This window comes from Jaculus jaculus, chromosome 8 (assembly GCF_020740685.1).
Source record: "Jaculus jaculus isolate mJacJac1 chromosome 8, mJacJac1.mat.Y.cur, whole genome shotgun sequence".
NCBI classification, from domain to species: Eukaryota; Metazoa; Chordata; class Mammalia; order Rodentia; family Dipodidae; genus Jaculus; species Jaculus jaculus.
In genome coordinates, this window is record NC_059109.1 from 95,149,757 (window position 1) to 95,161,875 (window position 12,119).

A 12,119-nucleotide genomic window follows, 5' to 3' on the forward strand; every position below is an offset into this window, starting at 1 on the left:
CTCCAGAAACAAGTGTTCCTGTTATCTCTCTCTCGATACACACACACACACACACACACACACACACACACACACACACACACAGACATATATGTATATGTACACATATGTAATGTATATACATATATATCATTATGTATGTATGCATATTATATATGTATGTGTCTTCACAGCTTCTGTAGCCACATGTCTGGGCAATATTGTTCTCACAGTTCCCAGAAACATTTCCAACAGTAACACTGGCAGTGTCTTATGTCACACTGGCACAAACAGTAGGAACAGGAAGGAGCTCACCAGAGATCTGTGACCAGTATGGCTGTGGCCAGCTTGGTGACAGCAGACATCAAACAAAACATTATTTGTGGCATAAAATATCTTCAATTAATTTGGTCTAGAGTGGACCCTACCTTGAAACAACAACAACAACACAACAACAAAGATATACACCAGCTCTGAGAGGACTTGTTGTTAGAAACAGATTTGCCCATTGTGCTTATGGGTGAGAGTCAAAATACAGGACTGAATCCAGCTGTATGCTGAGGTGGGGTTGGGGATACTTCCTAGAATGTCAGGGATGACAGGCAAAATAGAATAGGGACCTAGGCAGAAGATTTTTCGCAACCAATTTTGTAGCTTTCAGTATTTTAATCAATCGCATGGCTGAATTTTCCATATTGGGTCAATGTCAAACTTTTGCTTATTTCCAGACAAATTCTGTCTTCTGGCCTTCTTTGAGACCAAAAACACCCATGCTAGATGGATAATCCCATTTCACAAATGAGGAAATTGAGACTTAGGATGGACAGTGTTGGAACTGTGATATAAAACAGGGTCTTATTGACCCCACAGACAAAGCTGCTAAAATTAAAATTGTTACCCAACTGTATCCATTAACGTCTTTAACATTGCCTGAGGGATCCTGCAAATAATATTTAGTTCTTACTTGTGAAATACTTTGGACATTATTATCAATCCTTTTTCAGGCTTGGAAAATCTGAGGTTTGGAGAAGTAACTTGTTTAGGGATTCTGAAAGAATGGACAAGATGGAAAAGATGTTATGTTGTAGAACCTAGAATCACCCATGATGGGGCCTTCTGGTCTGGCAGCCCCTGCTCAGCCACTTCCCCATGATACCTTGATGTAACTGTGCATTTCCTAGAATGTCCCAATAATGCCTACTTTTCTGTAAAAAACACAGCCATGAGGTGCCTGACTAGCTCAGTTGGTAGTGCATGAGTCTCTTAAAAACACAGCCATGGCCATACATAGCAATACAAGGTCAGTGGCTGTCATTCAGAGGTATTGCTTCAGTAGGTTGGCACCCAGCCAAGTATCTCCTCCCATCAGACTCTTGTTAAAGCCAGCACAAAGCAGTTGGATCAGGGGTGCGCTGTAGCTGTACAAAACCCTTAACTAGATGTAACTGCCTAGAAGTAAACAGATTAAACCAACTAACTAGATAAGATAAACACATTAATTCAAGTGGAACTTTGATTTCAGCTCTAAATCCATGTGTTTAATGCACCATTTATATTAGTGTGAAATTTATTTTCTACCTGTACAATTTTTTACTTTGTATCAGATGCTTTATTTAAATATATACAAATGACTTTTGGTGTGTGAGTCGACTTAATTTATATGTGTACTTAAAAATAAAATACAATCTTCACTAATTTGAAAAATAATTAGGTGGTGTGAATGGTGCTAACATTTGGTTTGTCTTGGAACTTTATATTTTTAGTTAACCAAATTGGGAGGCAATTTAACAACTTTCATATTTTATTGACATTTACAAATCTGTTTATTGAATTCTTTTAAATGTAATTGAAAGAAGAATTCCCTGGAGTAAAAACAGTATTCACCAACATAAATTAAGATTATATGGATCTTTAATTGAAAATATTGATCTGTTGGTATCAAGTGAGTATAGAGCATTTTATGAAGCAAGAAAGTGGAATATCTCATATTTTTAAAAATATGTACGCATAAAAATTTTATAGCAAGAAAATTGAGGTGGTTATATTATTTATACCCTCCTTCTCCTTCTCTCTAACTAAAACTGTATTTTCCAAATCACCATCTTCCCACAATCATATGTGTGTGTGTGTGTGTGTGTGTGTGTTTGCAAGTAGAGAGAGGGGGGGGGGAGAGAGGAAAATGGTTGTACTAGGCTCTCTTGCCACTGTAAACAAACTCCAGATACATGTACCATACCGTACATCTGATTTTAAGTGGGTCCTGGGGAACTGAACCTGGCCACACAGGCTCTGAAATCAGTGCCTTTAACTGCTGAGCCATTTCCCCAGTCCACAATCTTCTTTAAAAAAACAAAAAAATTGGGGCTGGAGAGATTGCTTAGCAGTTAGGTGCTTGCCTGCAAAGCCAAAGGACCCAGGTTCAATTCCCCAGGACCCATGTAAGCTAGATGCACAAGGTGGTGGCGCCTGCATCTGGAGTTCATTTGTAGTGGCTGGAAGCTCTGGCACGCCCACATTCATCCTCTCTCTCTTTCATTCTCTCCCTTCATCTTTTTCTCAAATAACCAAATAAATTTTTTTTAAAAAAGCCAGACATGGTGGCGCACACCTTTAATCCTAGCACTCAGGAGGCAGAGGTAGGAGGATCACTGTGAGTTCGAAGTCACCCTGAGACTTCATAGTGAATCCCAGGTCAGCCTGAGCTAGAGTGAGACCCTCTCTCAAAAAAAAATTTTTTTTAAAATTTGTGCCGTGCATGGTGGTGCATGCCTTTAATCCCAGCACTTGAGATGCAGAGGTAGGAGGATTGCTATGAGTTTGAGGCTACCCTGAGACTACATAGTGAATTCCAGGTCAGCCTGAGCTAGATTGAGACCCAACCTTGAAAAACCCAAAACAAACAAAAATATTGTATTTATTTATTTGAAAGAGAGAGAAAGAGAGAGAGAGAAAATGGGCGTACCAGGGCCTCTAGCCACTGCAAATGAACTCCAGACACATGCGCCACCCTGTGCATATGGCTTACATGGGTCCTTGGGAATCAAACTTGGGTCCTTTGGCCCTGCAGACCAAGTGCCTTAACTGCTAAGCTATCTCTCCAGCCCACACAATCTTCTTTTTATAATGAGTGATTGCAATGTTCCAGGCATGGAAATGAATGTCCCACAATAATTCCATTAAGTCATTCATGACTAACTAATAATTAATTCAATTTTGTGTATATATACAATTCTTTTTTGAAACAGGGTCACATATATCCCAAGCTTGCCTAGAACTTACTATGTAGTTGATGACCTTGAACTTCTGATCCTGCTGCCTCTACCTCCCAAGTGCTTGAGTTACAGACATTTGTTACTACACCTGGTATATGCAGTACTGGGGATTGAACCCAGGACTTTGTGCATGCTAAGCAAGCACTCTACCAACTGAGCTACATTCCTAGCCCAGTATTTTTTTGTCCCTGACACTTTTGCAACTGATAAAGATACAGTAATGAACCAGACACAGTACCCAATGCTTTATTATTATCTTAAACTTACAGTTGAAGATTAGAAAAGTTGCTTCACCTGTCATGGATCTCTGGCCTACCTTTGGGTTCAGCTAAGTACACAAACTCACAGGACTCCTGTAGACCTCATTTTCCACCAGCATTATTCAGCTTCAGGCCTTCCTTTAGTGGGAATTTGTAGAGCAGTTCTCACAATCTTCTAGAATTTTCATCTCAGATGCAAGGAAATGAGACCCATATAGGTGGATGTGAGAGCCATCCTGGTGTAAACACCTCATTCCCTGTGTAACAACTCGGCAAGCATAGTACACAGGGTCCTAGTTGGAAGTTCTACCACCATTGGGTTCTGTGGCTCATTACAGTTTCTCCCCCTCCAAAGGCAGTTTACCATAGGCTGTTTTCATCATAAGCCACACTAGCAAAAAACATGGTTGGTTTGCTATTCCCATTAGGTTACCATGAAACAGAATAGCGAACCAAAGTTCAGATTCTTATGCAGAAGAAAGAGAAAGGGTTTTGTTAAGTAAGTAGCTCACCCAATAAGTAAGCATAACAGTGTATTCAAAGTTAAAATCTGATTCCATAGTGTAATTCCTACACTGTATTTGGTGGTGACATGAAAATGGTCTCCAATTGGAAAGGTTTTAAATAACTTCATTTTCTTCTTCACACTTTTTGAATTCTCAGATTTTTTTGTTAATTAATATAAATTTATATTGTAAACCAGAAAAAAATGTTTTTATAAAAGACTATAGTAACATGAAAACATGCTTTTGTAAATAAATGAAGGAAGTTTTTAAAGGGGGATGGAGAGATGGCTAAAACATGTTTGCCTGCAAAGCCTAAGGACCCTGCTCCAATTTCCCAGGACCCATGTAAAATCAGATGTACATGGTGGCGTATGCATCTGGAGGTCATTTGCAGTGGCTGGAGGCACTGGTGCACCCATTCTCTTTTGTCTATCTTTCTGCTTGCAAATAAATAAATTAATTTAAAAAAGCAACATATTTAGGCTGTAGAGATGTCACAGCAGTTATGGTGTTTGTGTGCAAAGCCAGAGGACCCAGGCTCAATTCCCCAGGACCCACGTAAACCAGAGGCACAAGGTGGTGTATGTGTCTGGAGTTCATTTGCAGCAGCTGGAGGCCCTGGTGCACCCATTTTCTTTCTCCCTCTCTCTCTTTCTGCCTCTTTATCTCTCTGTCAAATAAAAAAAAATTATTTAAAAGCCATGCATTTGCTATACATTAAGTGAAAGTGGCTGAAAAGAGAATATGTGTACTTGCATGGTGATTAAGACAGTATCAAAAGAATATTGCACAGAGTGAAGTATCATTGTCTACAACACAGTCCTTGCTGAAGTTGATTGGCATACTGAAGACTATTGGTATCTGAAGGCCTGTTTTTTTCTTTGTGTCTTATGATTTTATATGAAATGATTATGTTATTCTTAGAATAAAATGATAAAATACATTTATTAAAATATAAAAATAGATTTAGTTACATGATTTTGTGTAGATATACAATTTAATTATGTTACAGGTTCAGAGGTCTTGAATTATGCCAAAACATACACATGGATCTCAAAGATAGGAAGGTGGATTAGGGAGCAGTTCTATTCTGCTCCCCAAAGTTACTCAGAGCTAGAACAGCTTACCCAGGGTCCTGTTCCATTTCTACCCCAGTACTTCTTCAGTGCGTTATGGGAGCCACTGTAGGTCTGAGTTTATGTTAGTGGACTGGGGATACTACTGCTCACCTTTTTCTGTTACTTGTGATTATTTGAGATGTAAGTAGTTAAGGTTTCATTTTCCTTTAAAACTCACGTTTTGGGCTTTGCATGATCCTTCTTTAGCCAAGGACTTGTACAGTTGGATAGCTGCTGTGATGTTTTGTGTGCCAAATTTTCCAAAGAGCAAAGCATCAGCCATTTTTTCCATAGCTTCCACATTTCCCATGTCAGCTGCTTTGGCAAAAAATACGTAGGCTCTGTTTCAAGAATATAAAGTCAGCAGGTTGATTTTCAAAAGTGCAAATTTCTTCTCCCTCTTTGATGTGATATGTTTCTAATAGGTCAGATCCACTTGTCATTGTCACTAATAATGTAGTTCATCTGAAGTCCATTGCATTTCTAGACTACTACATTTATTTCACCTCTATAAATACAAGGGATATATTATGCTTAATGCTTATATGCCAAGTGAAGTGAAACATTGAAGACTTATCCTAAAGTAGTGAGCTCTCTGTGGATATATAAATTTGGTTTTTGAGGTAGGGTTTCATCTATTCACTATGTAGTCTCAGGGTGGCCTCAAACTCATGCGATCCACCTACTTCTGCATCCTGAGTGCTAGTATTAAAGGTGTGCATCGCCATACCCGGCTCAATGTATATTTTTTTTAATCATAAAATGAGCCTTGTCAAATAAAAGAATTATCAAAATTGAAACTTTATATCATGAGAATGATGGTAAATTCATATCCCCAAATAATTTTCTAAAATAAAACTTATTCTTCAACACCACAAAGCTGGACTGTTTAGGAAAGAAACTACCTCACAGAACTTTAGTGAACAGGGCTCTAAAGTCTGACTACCTTAGTTCAAATCCTGCTCCATCACTTACTGGTTTAAATACTTTAGTCAAATTAGTTAACCTCTGTGTGCCTCCTTCAACTACGAAAGGGAGGTGGCAGGAGCACTCAACTGTATAAGTTGCTATGAGATACTCTGTGTGAAATGCTTGATATAGTGCCAAAATTAGCTATTACTGTTAGGATGATTACATTGATTATAATTTTTTAAAGGCATGTGACATCAACCCTGGACTAGTCTCATGTTAGGCCTCAGAGCCCAGAGTTCTGGCCTAGTGCCAGAGACCTTGAGTATGAGATAGGCAAGTACTACAGAAGCAGAAAAATGGTTAATCAGTAGGCAGATGCCTATAGATATGCTATAGCAATAACAAGATGATTTTTAGTACAGGCCAGACAAATCATGGCCTTGAAACAATTAAAAAGACCACAGTGTTAAAAACAAAAGACTACAGATAAAGTACAATGTAGTAATCAATGCATACAGAACATAACTTTGGGGTAGGGGCTGGCTTCTGACCTCAGTCTCCTTACCCCAATTGCCATCTCACTAGAAAGGGAACTCAAGACTGAAGAATCTTCTTCTAGGTAGAAAGATTAAGATCTGGGCTTTAATTCCCAAGGGTAAAGAAAGTGGGAGAAACTGAGCAGCAGGGACAGATCTACACAGTAAAGCTCAGTTACCTGTGCCATCTGCAAAGGTTCTAGAATTGGATGTCGAGGCGGTGCTGTGGGAGGAGGGGCTCATGTTACCCCTGTGCCTACCAGTGACTTGGAATGGAGCAACAGCTTACTTAACCTTTTCTGAAGGGAAGTTATTCTTACCAAAGATCAACCCTAGCTATCATTGAGCTCTTGACTTTCCCTAATAAGTTTGTGTCTTGATGTCTTGATGTATGCTTGCATGTTATTTGTAGTTTTTAACAACACTGGCTTATCCATTAGTGCTCCTCCACGCATACATAAAATGAAAGAATGTATGAATGAACAAATGAAGGATTCCAAAATGTGAATGTGAATGTGAATGTGCAACAAGGACATATTACTTACATCTATGCGATCCATATCCTGGTTAGTGGGAAAGATACAGGAATGAAAAGAATGAAATGAAATGATCCCCTTTGATCAGAAGGGCATGCATTCATTTTCATCCTCACCTTCTTGCATTTTATATATGAGTCTACAGATGTGAGCAGCTGAAGGAGAGAATGGGCTATCCTGATGCAGGGGGCTTCACTCGGCTTCCCCAAATTTCCAGAACGCCTTGCTGTGCGCAGATTTGTTTTTAGTTGTCCATTGCTATCAATTCAGAAGGGTCAGAGGAGACAGCTTTAGGCACCATCTGCCCATAGCTCCATTTCTGCTGCTGTGAAAACAAGCCACTCTTGTGTCACTCTTGGGGCAAGGGCTGGATCAGGACAGCCTGGACAAGAGTAGCCTTGTGTAAAAGTTCCTGCACTGATGGACGACTCCCTGTTAAGACTGAGATTTTGGATTTTTGTTATAACCAGACCCTTGTTGAGTGCCCCTCAAACTCTATACTCTCAGAGGTTTCAAATCTTGAAAAGAAATCTGGATTCTGCTGTTGCTTTGTCTAAAACTGGCTTTTAAAGTTCTGGATGGCTCCCCACAGATGGTGTGCCTATTCATTTTCTTCCTTTCTCCCCTCCCTTCCTTCCTTCCCTCTTTTCTTCCTTTATGTCCTCCCTCCTCCTCCCTTCCTGTCTTCCTTTCTTCTTTCTTTATCTGTGCTTTGGATTGAACCCAGGGTCTTTCACAGGCTAGGCAATTTTTCTCTCACTGAGCTACATCCACAGCCCTTATTTTTTGAGACAGATTCTATGTAGCTTCAAAATTCCCATTCTTTCAACTCTGTCCCCTGAGAACTGAGTTTACAGATCACATACTACTGTGGTTGCTTAAACTGTAAGAAAACAAGAAGTGTTTTCTGGTTGGATGAAGAGAGGCAACGGTCATTTCTCTGTCATTGGTTCCACATGTCCTTGCTTTCTTTCACCCCATACCTTCACTTACCAATTAGAGGGTATCAACATCTCTTGGTGACCATGTGTGAGACACTATTCTAAGAGTTGATTGCTTAAGTGTAGTAACTTGCTTAAGACCAAACACCTCATAAGTGATAGAGTAACAGTTTGATCTCAAGGTCTTAGCTACAGCCTGAAAGGATGGTCACAAGTTGTGCACCTCCACTAGGAGAGGATAGGCAGAAGATATTACTGTCTCCCTTTAGACAAAGTAGATGAGTAAAAAGAGAGTGGAAGTGGAATAAGATCAGGTAGCCACAGCTTGTGCACCTCTCAGAAGTTCATCCAAGGTCACCTCACTTTTAATTCTGTTCCCAGTTTGTCTGGGGGGGTGTATTGCTGTACATGTTTGTGTGTGTGCACATGTGTTCACATGCATGTAGAGGTCAGAAATTGAAGTTGGGTGTCTTCCCCAATCACTATCTGCCATAGTTTTTGAGACAGGGTCTTTCACTGAACCTGGAACTCACTAATCTGGCTAGATTAACTGATCAGTAAGCATGGGGTGGGGGAGGGGTTTCCTGTCTTTGTCTTCTGAGTGCTGTGATGCAGGCATGACATGCCTTGACTTTCTCAACACTTGACTTTGGCATAGGTTCTAGACATCAGAATTCAGGTCCTCAGGCTTGTGTGGCAAGCACTTTACTGACTAAGCCTTCAATTGTTATGCTCAGGCAGAATAAAACACACTAACACAGTAACAAATTCACTGGTTGAATTCTGCATTTTACTTCACAGAAAGAGCGCCAACCTCATATACAATTCTTCTGTGTTTAAGATGATAATTTGAGGAGAGGATTCTTTAAAATTTTCTGGTGTGTGTGTGTGTGCACATGTGATATATACATGCTTGTGTGTGCCGAGGAAGACACCAGGTGTCCTTGTCTATCACTCTTCTACCTTACTTAACACCGAGAGAGTCTCTTATTGAAGGTGGTCTCTTACTAACCTAGTTTTTTGGCTAGACTGTTTGAACAGAGAGACCCTGGCATCCTTTCGTCTCTGCCCACCTCTTCCTCAGCTCTGATGTTACAAACATGCAGTCATGCCTAACTATTGTTTTTTTTTTTAGGTGGGTACTGGGGATCAAACTCAGGTCCTCATTCTTGTATGAAAAGCACTCTTACTTACTGCTGAGCCATCTCATCAGCCCTCGTTTTGGAATTCAGTTTTAAATTTATTATATTTATTGGGGAAAGTACAGAGCCAAGGAAAGGCACCCACCTGGCTAGAGAGCCCACATGGTGGGTCTGGACAAAAGCATGGAAAGAAAAGAGAAAAGAAAGTTCAAGGAGCTCCTGCTATGTGGGGAGCTGGAGGAGATAAAGAACACTTGTGGAGAGTAAGGGCTAGGAGGAGGACCTCCCGGATGGGCCTGGGTGCCTGGGCTCATCCAGCCTAGACCCAGCCAAGGAAAAAACTCACCCACTGCTAGAAGCTCCCAAGGGGTCAGAGGATTTTTAAAAATAAATATTTAATTTATTTATTTGAAAGAGGCAGATATAATGTAATATACAATATATATAATTTATTATATAACTAACATATGTAATATATAATATATAATAAACATATAATTATTAATTTATAATATATAATATAATAGAGAGAGGGGAGAGAGAGAGAGAATGTGTGTTGCTAGGGCCTCTAGCCATTGCAAATAAACTCCAGATGCATGTGCCATCTTGTAAATATGACTTATGTGGGCACTGGGGAATCAAACCTGGGTCCTTACGCTTCACAGGCAAGCACCTTAACCATTAAGCAATCCCTCCAGCTCTTGAATGCTTTAAATATCATTTGATTCTTTTAAAAGCTAAAGCTTATGAGAAAATAAACTTATTTACTCTCTCAGTAAGCTTTTAATAATAAACCAGATGTCAAGAGTTGTCCTTTGTTCTTACCAGGAAAACTTAACGTTAGCTAAGCAAACTAGATACTTACTCTGTTTTTTGTTTTTGGCTTTTAGACTGCTGGAGAATCTTGCTTCCCATCTTAAATAGCTCATCTCCTTCATCTGTGAAATTTTTCTTCGCTTGACCTTTTACTATATATGGAAAAACAAGGGAGAAAACCCATATTATTTCTCTCTCTCTCTCTTTCTTTGTATACACACACACACACACACACACACACACACACACACACACACACACAGTGTTTTTCAAGGTAAGGTCTCACTCTAGCCCAGGCTGACCTGGAATTCACTATGTAGTCTCAGGGTGGCCTCGAATGTACAGTGCAATCCTCCCACCTTTGCCTCCCCAGGGCTGGGATTAAAGGTTTGGGCTACCACACTCAGCTCTATTTTTATATTTTGAAAATCAATCTGCTGATATTGTGAAAGCATCTTTTTGGTTTGAGTTTTGCTCTGTTTACTTTTTTTTTGTTGTTGCTGTGTTGTTGGCTTTTTTGTTTGTTTTGTTTTTTCAAGGTAGGCTCTTGCTCTAGTCCAGGCTGATCTGGAATTCACTATGTAGTCTCAGGCTGGCCTTGAACTCACAGTGATCCTCCTACCACCTTTGCCTCCCCAGTGCTGGGATTAAAGACATGCGCCACCACGCCCAATTTACTTCGTTTTTTTGTTTGTTTGTTTTTTTCGAGGTAGGGTCTCACTCTAGCCCATGCTGATCTGGAATTCACTTTGTAGTCTCAGGGTAGCCTTGAACTCACAGCAATCCTCCTAGTACTGCCTCCAGAGGGCTGGGATTAAGGGTGTGTGACACCACACCCAGCTTTGCTCTGCTTACTTTTTATCTGCATTTCAAGCAAATCATGTGGTATCACTCCCTGGTTCTAGGTGGGACAGAAGGCAGGAGATGACTGAAAGAAAGGAACTGCTCACTGTGTTTAGCGACAGGTACTGGAAGCTGAAGGAAAGACATGCTTTGGATGGAGGAAGAGAGAGATGACCACTGCCTCTTTCAAGTGCATGTCCCCACATGTGGCTTTTTTTTAAAGGTAGGTTTGGGGGATTGATCTCAGATCCTCCTGCTTGCCAGACAAGCACTTTATAGGCTGAGCTATCCCCCAGCCCTGAGCCAGGATCTTATGAGCCAGGATTTTAGCCTTGGGTGACAACACCACCCTTGTCTGAGATTGGCCCATAACTCAGAGCCATGAGATTTCATGTAAACACCACAGCCTGGTAATAGGTGTCTCCAAGATGACCAGTGGACACCTAGGAGCAGAGGATAAAATCCCCTTGAAACTCTTTTTCTTCCTCAGGCCTCTCTTTCTCTTTAGAATCTTCCTAGATTTTGGCAAAGATACATATGTACTTTTGTTGGGTTAGAAACTCAGCATTAATTTTATGAAACTTAAGAAAAATAAATAAATGGATCTATCCTGGTGAGGTGACACATACCATTAATCCAAGAAGAGGTAGGCGGATCACTGTGAGTTCAAGACCATCCTGGAACTACAGAGTGAGTTACAAATCAGCCTGGACTAGAATGAGTCCCTACCTCCAAAACAAACAAACAAAAAGAAAGAAATGGAATTTTACTTGCTACAGCAATTATTTTTTTTGTCACCAGTTTATAGATGAAGAAAGCTGGTTTGAGAAAGTCAGACTCATGGGTCTCCACCCCACAAAATACAACACCCACTCACACACACCACTCTTCATAGCTTCACAGGACCTCTTCAGTGGACCATTCTGAACATGTAGAGACATCACTACTTAGGAAAACAGTGCCTGAAGCTCCTTCAAAGGAAAGACATTCAGGATTTGATGCATCATTAACAAGACCACAAAGAACTTTAAGTGGCTCTTATATTTCTTCTGACAAGCTACTAGAGTGTTGTATTTCTTTTAAAAAAAAAAAGTATATACAAAAAAGCCAATTTAATATAATTTTGAATGCTCCAAGTTAGTCCATCAATGAGAAACCCCAGACATCTTAGCATCTAATTTCTGCTTTTTGTTACATATTATCTCTGTTCATGATTAAAAGGGGAAAAGAATGAGGGAACTCAACTGATCTGTGTGTG

At 40.0% G+C, this 12,119-nt stretch overlaps 1 protein-coding gene across 1 annotated transcript in view; it reads right to left on the reverse strand.

Annotated features, from left to right (window-relative positions):
• Positions 1-10,132, reverse strand: part of Sel1l2 (SEL1L2 adaptor subunit of ERAD E3 ligase) — a 76,425-nt gene extending 66,293 nt beyond the window's left edge. Inside the window, exons 1-2 of the mRNA XM_045157039.1 lie at positions 10,068-10,132; positions 5,314-5,476 (exon numbers count right to left, since the gene is read on the reverse strand). Of these exons, the coding sequence (XP_045012974.1) occupies positions 5,314-5,476; positions 10,068-10,117 (213 nt within the window). The 5' untranslated portion in view covers positions 10,118-10,132. The remainder of the gene's footprint in view (positions 1-5,313; positions 5,477-10,067) is intronic.
• Between the last annotated feature and the right edge of the window lie 1,987 nt (positions 10,133-12,119).